This window comes from Salmo salar, chromosome 02, assembly GCF_965601325.2.
Source record: "Salmo salar chromosome 02, fSalSal1, whole genome shotgun sequence".
Lineage (NCBI taxonomy): Eukaryota > Metazoa > Chordata > Actinopteri > Salmoniformes > Salmonidae > Salmo > Salmo salar.
In genome coordinates this window covers 41,027,501-41,043,106 of record NC_138292.1, presented here as the reverse complement: position 1 = coordinate 41,043,106, position 15,606 = coordinate 41,027,501, and the positions used below count along the sequence as shown (strand labels likewise).

Genomic DNA, 15,606 nt, shown 5'->3' with positions numbered 1-15,606 from the left:
ACTTCCTGGGTCCACGCAACTGCACTTCAATACGGGCCTATGTGGCATTACTGATGGTGCATCTCATTTAGTTCAGGTCCAGCATGTTCAGCATGCACTTTAGCCATATGGACAGATGACGATGTTCCAAAGGTCGTACTGTGTTTGTTGTATGCTTAATACACTTTCTCTGTTTGCATCAGTTGAATCTGGCTTATTGGATGACGACTGATGGGGGAGTTTTTATCATCATCCCGGCTGTGCTTCATGATTTTTGTGGGGATTTTGAAAGTCATATTCCAGTACAAAAGTATGATCAGTATTGCATGGTTTAGGTCCAAACGTGGCACCATTTTAAGTTCCCCAACAGATAATGAGTGATGCTGGCGGGAGAGTTCTCTAAGGACTGTGTCTTCCCTATGAAACGAATAACTCACAAATCCCAGGTGTCTAGTGTGGATCCAATGTGGATATGTGATTCAGACAGGCCGTTTAGTTGGGTTTTGAGCACATCCAGTGTCCAAAATGGCACCCTATTCCTTACATAGTGCACTACATTTTACCAGAGCTGGTCAAAAGGAGTGCACTATATAGGGAATAGGACACCATTTGGGATGCACAAAGAATCTTCTGCTACAGAACCACCTCACGACATGTTTAGGACCTATCAGTCAAATGCTGATTATAGATTGAATTTATTTTGTTGTGTACCATGTACACTATATATACAAAAGTATGTGGATACCCCTTAAATTAGTGGAATCGGATATTTCAGCCACACCCGTTGCTGACAGGTGTATAAAATTGAGCACACAGCCATGCAATTTCCATAGACAAACATTGGCAGTAGAATGGCCTTTCAACGTAGCGCCGTCATAGGATGCCACTTTTCCAACAAGTCAGTTCGGCAAATTTCTGCCCATGCGAGAGCTTCCCCGGTCAACTGTAAGTGCTGTTATTGTGAAGTGGCCACACAAGCTCACAGAACGGGACCACAGAGTGGTGAAGCGTGTGGCAAGTAAAAATCGTCTGTCCTCAGTTGCAACACTCACTACCGAGTTCCAAACTGCCTCTGGAAGCAACGTCAGCACAATAACTGTTTGTCGGGAGCTTCATGAAATGGGTTTCCATGGCCGAGCAGTCGCAAACAAGCCTAAGATCACCATGCGCAATGCCAAGCGTCTGCTGGAGTGGTGTAAAGTTCGCCGCCATTGGACTCTGGAGCAGTGGAAATGCGTTCTCTGGAGTGATGAATCACGCTTCATCATCTGGAAGTCTGAAGGACGAATCTGGGTTTTGGCGGATGCCAGGAGAACACTACCTGCCTCAATGCATAGTGACAACTGTAAAGTTTGGTGGAGGAAGAATAATTGTCTGGGGCTATTTTTCATGGCTCGTGCTTGGCCCCTTAGTTCCAGTGAAGGGAAATCTTAACGCTACAGCATACAATGACATTCTAGATGATTCTGTGCTTCCAACTTTGTGGCAACAGTTTGGGGAAGGCCCTTTCCTGTTTCATCATGACATTATCCCCGCACAAAGTGATGTCCATACAGAAATGGTTTGTCGAGATTGATGTGGTAGAACTTGACATCAGCCTCCACTGATGCAGATATAATATTGTGTATTATTCTTCCAATATATTTTAAACAAATTGCTCAGTGACTCGCCTGAGCTCTTACAGTTGTAGGAACAGAGTTGTACCATTTGGGGGCGCTTGAGACTCGCCGTTCTCTTCAAAATGCTTCAATATCGTAAAGCCATATTTGGGCTCATTTACAACAGTTTGAGCTGACACTTCTCAAAGCCTACAGTATCTTATATATATTCGTATGTGAAGTTATAGGGACCTATGTGTGCGTCTAATTGATCAGTTTTGTATTAATCTCCAATATAATATTTATTATTGGATGATAGAATCCGAGCGCTTTTATGACTTTACAAGGAGCGCCTAAAGATCATTAGCTACATTTGGATGACTGAAATACGTGGAAATGTCAATATGCATAATCGCTTGGCATTATGAAATTGTATCAAAGAGTGGGAGGGAAACAAAAGGATATCCTTGATGACATGTGTATAAAAGGACATTGTATAGGCCCACCAACAGAGAGAGAGTGAATCTTATGTTCTCAGGTTTTCTACCTGAAGGACAACTTTTAACGTCTCTAAACATCACTTCAAGAATTCCTATCTGACAAAAAGTTTGCCTTCACTCAAGTTGATATCGATAACCTATATGCTGTTCAAAACAATTGTTCGTGCTTTTGTTAGGGTTTATTCAAACAAGTAATGTAAATGATCCTTTTCGGTTTTATTGAAGGCTAAAATAAATGTTTTCAATCCATAGCATTTGTTTATGCGATGCATTGTTAAAAATAGGCCTATCGCTGGCTAGGATTAGGCTAAAGTAAAACAGTCTTAATATAATGTGGAGTAAATCACAGAAGACGTAAATCGACATTTCTTATTGTGCTAATGTCAAATATGGACACCACAGATGTACAGTATCTTGATTAAGTTCTAGAGCTATAACTGAACATATTAGGCTAAACATAACAATACTTCGCGCTGAATTCATATAGTTTGATGTTAAACGCTTCCTTGAACTTTTGACTAACTCTGAAATTTTGGACAAGTTTGACTGTTTTTAAAGCAAATTGTTGTTGACTTCTCTGTAATTTGCGGCATTGAAACTGGTGAGATGCAATGACATTGGCGAATGAGTTGCAACATTAGGCCTACATTTGCTGAATCAGAACGGCTTGTCATCTAACAATTTTCCCCGTAGCATAATGTCCACCCGCATCTCGTTTTCTTCCCAGAAAGTAAAGTTGCGTCGTCTTTATCTTATTAATATCAATATCAAAAGATAATACAAACTAATTGTGTCCAGATTGATAATTATTCTTACATGGCTATCGGTAGGCCTGCGTTAGCTGTAGCCTATAGCGCCACATAGTCTACTGTGCGTGTTTTAATGGAGCTGGTGTGTTTATGTGATCCAAATGCTAGCGAGCCTATTTCTTTGCATTTTGATCTACTTCAACCTAGCCTTTCACAGGTTATTTAATAACATCAGCGTGATGTTTAAAACGAAAAACCAATTTGTATTATAGCCTATACTTATTCTGAACACTTGGAGAGGTGTGTGTGTGTGTGTGTGTGTGTGTGTGTGTGGTCTTGGACTGTTAATATCTAGTTAATATCCTAACAACCCATAATTTGGTCATTATTAGTATGATTATAGACACTCAGAAATCCCTCGCAGGCACTTTATTTGTTCTCAAAGCAGAAGTTTAAGATACAAGAGACGGTGTTATTTTAGGACATATTTTATAAGTACCTCAACACTGTAGGCTACTAGTTTTAAATAAGATTACAATCGGCATGTTGGTGCGCACCAAGAGCAAGTCTGATACATTGCTGCTATGTAGCATACTATTATTTACCTGGCAATACATTGTTATTACCATATGACACTATTAACTAATAATCATAATAATATTAATAGTAATTGGTACATCAGTCAATAAAAGACACTATTTTCGTAATAATATTGCACAATTTAATACTGCGATTACACAGAGATGTGAACAACGTCAGGGATTGTGTGGACTTGATGCGGATATGAATGCCCGAGGTAAACATACTGTTGTGTCTATTCCCTTTAAAACAGCACATGTACACAGCCTCTGATTTAAATGAATCCCAATTACATAACGGAATACTGGTTTAAAGTGAACACATGTTGTCGTCAACACTTTCTGACGGCTTAAATCAGAGGGGTTAAGAACAACACACTATTTTAGTGCATTGGATTTTTGTTTACCACATACATTTGTATCTTTTTTTTCTTCTCATCTGGTGGTTTCACAATAGTTAGCAACAAAGGAAAACGGTTTGGTTTTTGAATGAAGACAAAATACCTTTTCTTGTATATACGTTTTATGTAAGTAATAAAATATTACTATAACATAAATAGGAGAAATGTGACTTTGCAGTCTACATTTAGCAATCAACATACAACCAATGTAGTAAACAAAACATATTGAAATCCACTGCAACATAACCATTAACCGAGCCAAACAAAAAGCTCCAAACACATTTAGGAAATAAATATATATATAAATGGTCAGATTCATAAATGAAATCATATTAAAATATCTTCTTGGAATTAGTAAGTGTACAAAACTGCCGGAAAAACAAAACAAACCAAAAAAATGTATCTCAGAACAAATACATGTTTACATATTCGACATATTTACACATCGGAAATAATCCTGGCAACATTTTATTTCAAATATTTTTTTGAAGAAAGTTTTTTCCCCGCTGTATCGAATAGCACTGTCTGCAGTATGCAATTGCACTATAGGCTACTGTCCATCAGAATGTACCAGACCCTTGAGAAATGACACGCAACGCACGAGTAGGCTAGTTAATCAGTTTTTCCTTTCTTCTCCATATCCGAAAAAAATAAATATATCTAAAACAGGTCCCTTCATCACTTTTCGTTCGAGAATGTTCTGAATTTCTCCGTATATAGTGGTTATAATACAATAATAGGAATGGTATAAATGAATGGGGTGTAGCACAGGCTACCTTTCAGATCAATACAGAAGGTACAGAATTCGAGTTCTACTTTTTATTATGATATAAAGAATGAGAACAGCGTGACACTTCGACCTGGGGCACTGAAGTTACCTGAGAATATCACTTTCATTTCGTATTAAACCAATCTCGTTCTAAAGGTGGTTGGAATAGCTTGGCAGTTAGCAATGCAAGTTGCTGACGGCGCCCTGGAGTGATTTTAGGAACCTGTAAACATGAAAATAGTGAGTAAAGGCCTACCTCAAAACAAATTCTGAAAACAAAACTAATATAAAATTGCAATGATCAGTTCAACGAAAGAATAAGTGCTCCATACAAAAGGAAAAATAATAATCAAAACAAACACCAAAAACCGACAAGAAACACGTGTTTCATAAAGTATTCATCCATATTGCCCTTTTTAGCGTCTGTTGCTATCTGCAAAGCGTACATGTTTTAAGGCTGCCAGACGTAAGCTGTCCTGTTGCATTCGTCAATTTTGAAATGCATCTGACATTTAAGTGTGGGGATTTTTGTCATCAACGGGTGCCGTAATTTCCATCCTCTTTTCACAAACTCCTCTGGCCAGATGACGTTGTGTCAACAGTAGGCGTAAGGGAGGCGTTTCTGATGAGTTACGGTACACTAATAAAATGAGAAACAATAAAAACAGTCTTCAGAACAGAACAGACACTGAAGTTAAAATATTCCAAACAAATCAAACATCACAATTAATAGAACAAAGCGAAAGAATAGGCTAATAATTAGAAATATTGGTTAATCGGTTTTAAGCCTGAAAAGCAAAATGTTCATTGTGTGTGTGTGTGTCTCCTTTGTTGATAATTTTCAGGCAACCACCTCGCACTGTGGTGAGCGCCATCAGTTCAAGACACCACTTGCAACATTTAATCGTTTCCCTTTGAACAGCCACGAAACATCGAATTTACTTTATCTCCTCCATAGAATTTTGGTAAATAAAGATATTTGTTTCATTTAAAATGTGAACGAAATCAATTCAGTAATAGTGTATGTTTTTCTTTTCAACCATTTTCCATTCTACCTATTTGTTGTTGTAACACAAGCTCCGGTTACTGGGACAAAACTCATCTGTCTGTCCAACTTTGCCATGTCTCTGTTCTCTCTCAGTAAAACAAAATGAAATACTGTTAACTCCATAGTCCTTTCCCTTTTTTTTCTTGTTTCCCCCGAAATTGTAGGATTGTTCATGAAAACAGTCACTGCACAGGACTCTGTAATGTGTGGTGAAGAGGGGGTGTCTCCGCTTGAGAATATACGTCCTCCATATTCGGATGAGGGACCCCTATCGGCGTCATTCTTTTCTCTTTTTGTCTTCTGTTGCAAAACCAAACACGGACAACCTCTTTTTCTAATTGAAGAGAGCCGGCTAAGCTGGTGATTTCATGGGCAGAGGGCTTGGGACATTTTAAGAAATGATTTTCCAGCGCCCCTTTCACCCCAACTTCAATCGAGGTCCTCTTCTTTCGTTTCCTGCCCTGCGCAGCAATCTTGTCCAGATTGGTGGGACTGCCCGTGTTTGAGTCTGTCTCCTCCAGCCACTTGTTTAGCAGTGGCTTAAGTTTGCACATGTTCTTGAAGCTGAGCTGCAGTGCCTCGAACCTGCAGATAGTGGTCTGAGAAAAGACGTTTCCGTACAGGGTACCCAAGGCCAAGCCCACGTCCGCCTGTGTAAAGCCCAGTTTGATCCTTCGCTGCTTAAACTGCTTGGCGAACTGCTCCAGGTCGTCGGAGCTGGGCGCATCCTCGTCTGAGTGGTCCTGGTGGTGGCTGAACGCCTGCTGGGGGGACTCCATCTGGTTGTCATGGCTACCTGTGTCGTCGTGGAGCGGGTCCCGCATGCCGTGGTGCAGAGAGGCGGGCTGGGGACTTAGCATGGCGTTGAGGTTCGTGTATCCCGGCTGCGAGTAGACTAGCGACTGGTGACCGTTGGAGGCAGGGGACAGCGGGGACAAGTGGTGCGTCGTGGTTGGCGCCCACGACCCATGGTGGCTACTCTGCGTTTGCTGGTGCACCAGGTGAGATCTATGGTGGAAGCCGCTGCTCAGGTCCTCTCGGCTCGCCTGAACGCTGGCTTTGTTGTGCTCCTGTTGCCCGATATGGGTGCCGCTGGTCCAGTCGGTGTTGGAGGTGGGCAGCCACTGGTGGTGCGTCAGGCTCATCGGATGTCCGGTGTTGGTCGCCGCTAGCCCTTGCAAGTACTCGTGGTGCATCATTTTCTGCACCTCTCTGTAGGTCGTCCCCTGGTGCATCCTGTCCGAATCCGGATGCATGAGCGGGTTGGACGGTAATGAGTTATTCCGCGGAATATACTGAGCTGTTGTAGCCATGGCTCCGACTTCGAAAACTGACGAGTACTTCAGAGGTCTGGAGGCTTTAGAGCTAAAAACGCAACAACCTGCTCTGGGAGGTCTTGGGGAAGAGCTAAGACACGCCTCCTCTTCGCTTGTATTGGCTCCTTACGGATTCAAGCCCACAAGAGGCATAGACTACGTTGCAGAGCGCATTTTACGCACATAACGAATAGGGCTCTGTTTCACATATACTATATATAGAAACATGTTAATTCTATATATTACATTTATGTTTTAGGGTATTGGTAACTTCACGGTCTCTGGATATGACCTAGGTTTCTGTTATCCCTCTCTCGTGGGCTGCTTGTTTGCATGTCGCAGGCGCACAGAACCCAGTCACTCGCAATTGGTCGCCCCTTTCTCATTCTTTCATCCATCCTCTCTCTCCAAGCCAGGGCGGAGAGGGTTGGATAACAGTAGGAAATGATTGGGTTTCGTTGGGTTCGTTCGGGTTGTTTTGCAAATAACCACGTGGGGGAGTACGGGGATCTTTTTGATGGGGTGACAAAATCCCCCCTCCACCTTGATATCCTTTTAGTCAGTGATGACTAACTGCAGCGCTCCCCTATTTAAGTAGATTCGTATTCTTATAGTGTGGTGTTCCAGAATTACAACCACCCACAAAAAGAGATGCATGTGAATAAGCACTGTGTGATGTAGATATTTCTTTGAATATGGTGAGGTGTGACAAATCTCAACGCGTTTTCTTTAACAATAACGGCTACCCTTTAATGCTTTATCCCAATTGTTTATGACATTTCCAATGTTAACCACTTAGAAAAAAAGGTTCTGGATAGAACCAAAAATGGTTCTATTGCTTGCTTCATATATGTCACACCTAAAGGTTCTATATAGAACCCTTTTGTATGGTTATTTGATCAGAACACCAGGGGTTCTTCTTCACTTTGGGTTCCATATAGGGTTCAATATTAAACCTATTTCGGTTCTGTATAGAACCTTAAGGGTGCCATATATGAAGCAAGCATAGAACCCTTTGTGGTTCTATCGAGAACCTTTTATTCGAGTTTATGATCTCCTCATCAAGGCTTATCATTCTCTCTCTTTCTCACACACACACACACACACACACACACACACACACACACACACACACACACACACACACACACGCACACACACACGAACTTATACTTTTGTCATTGGATTGGGCTTTGGAAAATTGTAACATGAATCTGCACATTTTTGTATTATGCTAAATTAACAAGGGCATGGATGATAATGTGTGTCAGGATTCAAATTGTGGTTATAAGTGTAACCGTAAATCGCTCTGCGTAAGAGCGTCTGCTAAATGAATACAATGTCTAAACTGTATAAGAGTACTATAAGAGTACCTTCTTAAAAAGTTATGGTTGTCAAATAAAATGATCTCCAAATATCACGTTAAATTTGACCACCCGTGACAATGTGGACCTATATGCAAAGCTGATGAAAAGCAGAAGGTATTTTATAGCGTTTCTCTCGAAGCATTTTACTAAACAGCAACTTAGAGGGAAAATCCTGTTTTTCCCTCTTGGCTTCTTCCACACTCCTCTCCCGGTTGATCTGATTAGTTTTCCCTTCACGTTTTGTCCCAATAGCAAATTACCAATTCTATGAATTGCAAAGCAGCCTCGGAGACGCTGAGGGGTAGAGAGGGGGAGATGCGAAGATTGAAAGGGATCTTTGCAAACACAATCACGTTCTTAAATGGAAATGCGGGGCTTTAAACAAATCTTACATCTCTCCAGTTCCAGTCGCCTAAAAGTCCGCAATCAGGCGCATGTTCCACTCCTTCTAAAACCGAAGCTTTTTGTAAGCTTTTTCAGGCATCACTCTTTATTTTAATTATTTACCTGAATGAATTTTTTTTTTATCTCACGCGCGTGTTTATGTTGTTCTCGTCTCTCACACGACACTGCTCTCTGTTTGTAGGCTACAGTGGGACGCACTGTACTATTTATTCATTTGAATCCCTGGACTAGAGCACGATTTAACGGTAAGTTTGCTCTCTTTTCTGCTACGTGTGTCCTTACTTCACTCTGGCACGACACGACACTGAAGAATATAGTGCGTGTGTGGTTAAGATGCTCTTGGGGTCACAGGTGCTCGTCACCATCTCTTGAAAGGCGTGGTTTTTCCCATCCAACCTTTATATATTTCGTTTTGTTCGACTAACGGGAGACAATTCCCAAGAGTCGGTCAGGTGTAATTTAGAAATCATTAAAAGGTTACAGAGGAACTTCTGGAATTTTTTATTTCATAACGTACAAAATATTCAGTGAAATATTTTAGAATGTATTCCAATAGAATGATGCAATATTAGTTGTTGTCGAAATGTCTGTTTTCATTAATAACATAATAATAGCAGTGTTATAGGCTACAGCTCAGTGACTGATTAAATGTCAAATAAAGCCATAATCCTTTCTACCTTGGATTTCATCATATAAAAATAACAGGTAGGCCATATTTACACATCTAATAGGCTTGTAAACACAACCTCTTCAGACTATTCGATATGCAAATAATGTAAATATCAAAACGCGTTGTGTGTTGCTTTGATGCATTCAGTAACCTAATACACAATTTCCACTTGAGTAAAATAGTTTAGATGGATCGGAATATCACTTGATCTGTCAAGGGCCTTTGCTTGTTCATTTGTAAGATGTTAAGTCAGGGCCGAACATTTTTGTAAGGACTTGAAAGATCCCTGAACCCTTGGAGACCACTCTGTCGGGTTGTGACTGCTTCCGGAGAGTCACTTCCATGCCTCAGTTAATGAAGATGCGTTACCATTCAGTCATTCTCGTCTCCAAGTCTATAAAAAGTCATTTCTGCCGGGGAAGCGGTGCTGCCGGGGCAGCCACAGACATACAGACCAACTCTTGTGCTTTGCCAGCCAGCTCGAGGAGCTGTGGAAAAAAATATCCCGATGCTCAACCCTCTCTTGGTAAAGAATATGGCCTTGTGTGGAACTAGGTGAATTTTTGCTAAGATGCACGAGGTTGCTATGGAAAGAGCGTTGAAAGGGATGACAGGCATCTTACTGCTGATGAATGATAGGCGATACAGGAAAAGGCAAAAAAAAAAAAAGAGGTCACGATATGATGAATTCATAAAAAAAGACAGTGGAACAGACAATTATGGGGTTTCAGTAGCTGACTAGTGAGTATAAGGCATGGTGATGCGAGTTGAGGAAGCCCGGGTGACCCTGTCCCAAAATAATAGTCTCAGTTTTCAACAGTCTGCCTTGTGTCACATTGAACCCTTCCTAAACATCCTTCCCGTCCCCTTTTCGTGCACTGCTCTTTTTTATAGTCCGGTCACGTCCAAGTGCACTAGCCTATGCAGAAATGTTAGTATTCATTGTTGTTGGCTAACTCTATGGTGAAGCAATGGACTTATGCTGTAGCCTATTTGGGCTATGAACATTTTGGAAAAATAGATAGACAATCTATCTGTATAAAATAGGATGAAAGTGCATGTGTATCTTAGCAGTGGGCTGTAGCATTTCGTGTCTGCACTGTCTACAATAAACTCACCATCCTTATTTCCAATTGCGCGTGTGTTCATGAACTACAACAATGTCGTCCTGTGATGTTTTGTGCTCACTGGACATGTGCCCACTGGTATTAGAAGTATTTATAAAAAAAAAAAAAAAAAAAAAACATTTTTCCCTTATAGTCTTCCTTGCGCTCCCTGCCAGTCACGTGTTGAAGCCTCGAGTGAGACCTCCTCGACTTGAATACAATTATAACCTGGACGCGCCTCAGCCAACAGCCACCCCATCCACTCTTAATGTAGCCTAACCATGTTCCTAGAAGGCAATTCTGAAAGATTAAACAACAAAAACATCAATATTCAAATACCCGAAAGGCCTACCCCCACAACAGAACAGTCTAACAGTATTTATAATCTAAAATAATATTTGTACAATTATAGTATTCACAACTGGTGCACAATAATGAAGTAAAAAAAAAATATGACACGAATGACAAATTCAAACAAGGACATTGAGGCCTAATTCTGTTTTAAAATAAATTAAATAAAGTTGCAGGGATTGTCTTTTTAATAGGCTAATAAAACTCTTTAGGATAACAGTCACATATCAATTTGAATGCACTTTCAACAACTGTCACCCAGTGCCTAGAATTACAGGCCTAGCCTACTGTAGCTTTGAATCTATTTCTAAAGGTCAAAGTCAAATATGTATATTTCCTCTATGCTTGTATGCCCATGAGCTAAAAAAAAGAAAAATGTCAAAACCTAGCGGTTAAACAAAAGTATTTTATATTCCTCCAAACAATTAAGCCTAGAAGCTGGTGCTTTCTGAAAGCCATTTCACAACAATACCTTTCTCAAACTCAGATGGAGGATGATGATTTTAATTAAGTTCCTAAAATTAGACACATTGTATGCTAGACATCTCTCTGCATAGTCCCAGAAAGGAACCCCATTTCCTGCACTGCATTTGATGTTAAACACACCTTTATTCCACTTCCAGAGGGTCATTCAATCGACCGTTGCACCTGCCACTTCTAAATTTGGATTAAAAAATGGTAGAAAATACCTATTATTCACAAACTTCCACAATTCAGATAATTGTACTTTCCCCCACTTTCAGTCTTTCTTTTTTGATAGAAATGCGAAATAGGCAATGACTACACGATCGCAATAGCCCATTTGCCTCGTGTGTAAATGACCAACGTCCTATGCTTTTCAGGTAACTTTTTTTCCTTTCATTTTTGGCTAATGAACTCGGCGCTTCTGCCAGCATCCCCCTGAGAATGCGAGGGGAACGTTTCTCTTGTGGTAAAAGGTGCGAGATTTCTCCCTATTTCTTATACTAATTAGGCGGGGGTCTGAACACGATATGGGATGAATATTCATGAAAAGGCACCGGCGCGCAATTAGTCGTGGAGAGAGTTCCTAACTTCAATCCCTGATCAGCACCGCGCGCAGCAGAATGGGGTACCGCTCCCCCTACTCGGGATGTGTCTGTGGTGCCCAGCCAACCACTCTTTGAACAGTCTATTTGTGTCCGTTCCTTTCCTATCGTTCATGTTTTAAAGCTGCCAGCACCAAAATGTCCCGCTTGCCCACTTAATGCCACTTCCCAAAAGGGAATGACAAATAAAACACAACAACCTGGCGCCATTATTAGAGTATTTACATTTTTAATGAAGCTATTTTAGGAAATTGTATTTTGCATACTTTGGTGGTCAAAGTTCAGAATATAATTTCTCACTTGATGCCTAAAATGAAATCATTGTTTAATCTCATACTACAACAGTAGTAAAAGATAACAGTAAAATCCTACATTTAAAATGATCAGATGGTCAGAGATAATGGACATCCTTTCTTTGCACAGGTGCCCATGTCTCTTACCAAACATTAGGATATCAAAGTATTAGAATACCAATAGAATAGAATATGATGGATTATAGGAACAAGAGAACACACACAAACACTAATCGATAACACAATTAAAGCCAATATACAATTTACTATATCAGGATCACTTTTCACTTTACTTTCAGAGTTCCAAACCTTCCATCTAACTCCGTGACGGGCTTGAAAGCATCAGGCTTGGGATGCCTAAGCCCCTTCTCAGCTCCTGTCTGTCTGTCTGTCTGTCTGTCCTGTCTCCTGTCCTGTCTGCTGGGGTGTTGGTGCCTGGGCTTCAACCATCAGCCCTAACCTGTGTGGCTTCCTGTCCGTCCACAGAGGGACCCAATCCTCTACTTTGAATTCAAGGTGATCCTTATCCCCCCCCCCCTCCTGGACGTGTGTGCCTATGCCTCTTGGTTTGCCTCTCGCTTCCATAAAGATGTGTTTATGTATGTATGTATGTATGTGGGGAACATAGGGAGGTTTTAGAAGGTTGGTCGAGATAAGCAGTGGAATTTGTGGCTGTGTGAATATGGATGGGGTCCCTGCTCTCTTAGAGACTGACTGATAGAGAGGTAAACAGCTTGTGGGCTGGAGGGGTGAGATGCATGCACCTGAATACATTTAGGCAGCATCACCATCTCTTCTTCTCTCTCTCTCTCTCTCTCTCTCTCTCTCTCTCTCTCTCTCTCTCTCTCTCTCTCTCTCACTGTCTCCCTCTCTCTTTCCTCTGCTCTTTCTCCACCTGCAAAGGTCTATCGAATTATAGTTATTTCGTTCAATATGGTTGCGTTGTGCTTTGGATTTCGAAATCTCCTGGATTTGGAAAGGGGTTCCATTGTTATTAAAATGCTGAGTACAGTAGTGTTTTGTTATTCTTTCGACTAGTTCTGCTCAGCTTTATGTGCTGATGTTGCTTAATCATACGTTGTGGTGTTAAAGGAAAGGCCTAGTTGGTTAGATCCCAAAGACACTGTTGGTCACTTATTTTTGTTTCGCTCAGATCAGCATCATTCTACACCGTTCTTGATTTCCTGCCAACACCATCATCATCATCATCGTCAACATCGCCGTCGTCATCATTGTTGCCCTCATCATCATCGCCTTCTTCTTCGTGTTACTTCCTTATTAATCTCTTTTCCTCCTTTCCTGGCCTCCCTTTCTCCCCTTTCCTCCTCTATCTCTCATGCCCTTTGTTGAAATGATTAGGAGAAGCATTAATATGATCATCCCAGAGCCGGTGTTGACTTCCTCTTCTCTCCTCTTCTCTCCTGACAGGGGCCTGAAGACAACACAGCCTCACGCAGGCTCAGCAACACGCAGGTTACGACCCCAACAGGACATACCACGCCACCCGGCGGGCTGAGTTGTTACGCACTACACGTGCGTGTGTGTGTAAGCCACAGGAGGTTGGTGGCCCCTTAATTGGGGAGGATGGCCTCGTGGTAATGGCTGGAGCAGAATCATGGTTTCCAGGTGTTTGATGCCATTCCATTCGCTCCGTTCCTGCCATTATTATGAGTCGTTCTCCCCTCAGCAGCCTCCACTGGTGTAAGCATGTTGCCCCCTGCCGAATGTCCATCCTTCCTGCGTCTCCCCCTCAGCCCACCCATCCTTCCTCTCTACCTAGCCACCCTTTCATCCTCTGTCTCTTTTCTTCATACTGGACCGGAAAATGAACGAGCAAAGTTGGCCTCGCGGAGAGAGCTTGCGTCCACGTTAATTGAAGTAAATGAATAGATAGATTCACTTCTGCAGGTTGAAGGTTGTGCATTTATGACAAATTACATCAATTAAAGGGATCGTTTGCTGTGTTGTTTACTCCATTCAACCTGGAAAACTATCCCTTTAAATATTTACATACTGTAGATTTTAATAAGAGGACACATATGGATTTTCTTGAGTACACAATTTAAAATATGTATTTCTATAATAGGAGGATTGTGTCTCTGTTGAAATTGAGAGGATATTTGGTTTGGGTACCGCAAAAAATGAATTTGAAAAACCTCTCAGTTTAGAAAAGGTTAGTAACAGGTGAGGTAAACGTTTTGAAAAAAACAAAAGCTGTAAAAGTTATGTGAATCAGTGCGATATGGCTGAACTATTTTCCATTTGACTATTGCATCGTTTTTGGTCGGTAACATCAATTGATACTATTCACAATGGAAGACAACAAGTTGAATGTAATGACAGTGTACACACCTACTTCAATATCAGGCAGGGATACTAGATATTGCATACATGAGTTAACCTGCGGTTATTTTTCTTTTGGTTTATTAGTTATTCTCTTTCTATAATCCTGTAATCAGATTTATCCTCGTGTACCGTTATAGAGGGATATTATTTAAGCTGGATGTCTTTGAGTGTCATGTCAGTAAATGTTCACTAGTGGGTTTAAAATGTTCAGACAGATAGGCTTACTATCTTGATCACATTTTGTTTCTGATTTACCTTTAAGAAATAGTATGCTTATTAAAAACATGCATCAGTAAAAGCCGGGATAACGAACCTACAACATGCAGTATATCAAACCCATTAAGAAAGTTAAGGCAGACTTCTTACAATACGTAATTCCCAGCAGCTGAGCGAGGTAGAGAGAGAGAGAGAGTGATAGAGAGAGAGAGAGAGATAGAAAGACAGAGACCTTATTTGATCCAGCAGACTTTTCTCTGGGGTGTAGAGTGATCAGTCCTGCCCCTCCGGTAACTCCCCTAGTTCTGGCACAATAACAGACAACTTCAGCCTTACACACACACACACACACACACACACACACACACACACACACACACACACACACACACACACACACACACACACACACACACACACACACACACACACACACACACACACACACACACACACACACACACACTACTGCGCACAAACCAGATAACTTAGCTGCAGTCAGAGGCCCACTGGAAAGTTATTAATGAGCTGTTTAATTTTAATTAGATAGTAATTCATGTTAATGCTTGCTTAATGGAGCCAAATAATTCCCCTCGGTCACTTGGGGTCTTTATGCTTCGTTTACCGGCCCCTGCAGTTATTCTCCATTTTGCCTTTATATTAGATTTCAAGTCTTTCGAGAGAATGGGATTATACAATGAATATGGGAAACATATGGAGCAACTGAAGCGTGTGTGTGTGTGTGTATGTGTGTGAGCACATTCATTTCTGTAAGTGTGTGTGTGCCTACTTGCATACGCTAGCGTGTTGGTATGTGTGTGCATATTCATTTGTGTGTATGTGTGTG

General features: G+C 41.2%; 1 protein-coding gene and 1 long non-coding RNA gene across 2 annotated transcripts in view; one reads left to right on the top strand and one right to left on the bottom strand.

Moving 5' to 3' along the window:
* Positions 1-3,240: 3,240 nt before the first annotated feature.
* On the bottom strand, positions 3,241-7,050 carry pou3f1 (POU class 3 homeobox 1). The gene has a single exon (XM_014166662.3). It carries the CDS (start codon positions 6,933-6,935, stop codon positions 5,805-5,807), a length of 1,131 nt encoding a protein of 376 aa, XP_014022137.1. The 5' UTR covers positions 6,936-7,050; the 3' UTR covers positions 3,241-5,804.
* A 1,561-nt stretch (positions 7,051-8,611) lies between these two features.
* The window catches only part of LOC106582987 (uncharacterized), a 10,696-nt gene continuing 3,701 nt past the window's right edge, over positions 8,612-15,606 (top strand). The window contains exons 1-3 of the long non-coding RNA XR_001323419.3: positions 8,612-8,955; positions 12,497-12,713; positions 13,626-15,606. The exon at positions 13,626-15,606 is cut by the window's right edge and continues 3,701 nt beyond it. This is a non-coding gene — a long non-coding RNA (uncharacterized LOC106582987). The remainder of the gene's footprint in view (positions 8,956-12,496; positions 12,714-13,625) is intronic.

Coding starts and splice junctions, on each gene's coding strand:
- pou3f1 (XM_014166662.3), bottom strand. CDS start 6,935: ATGGCTACAACAGCTCAGTATATTCCGCGGAATAACTCATTACCGTCC.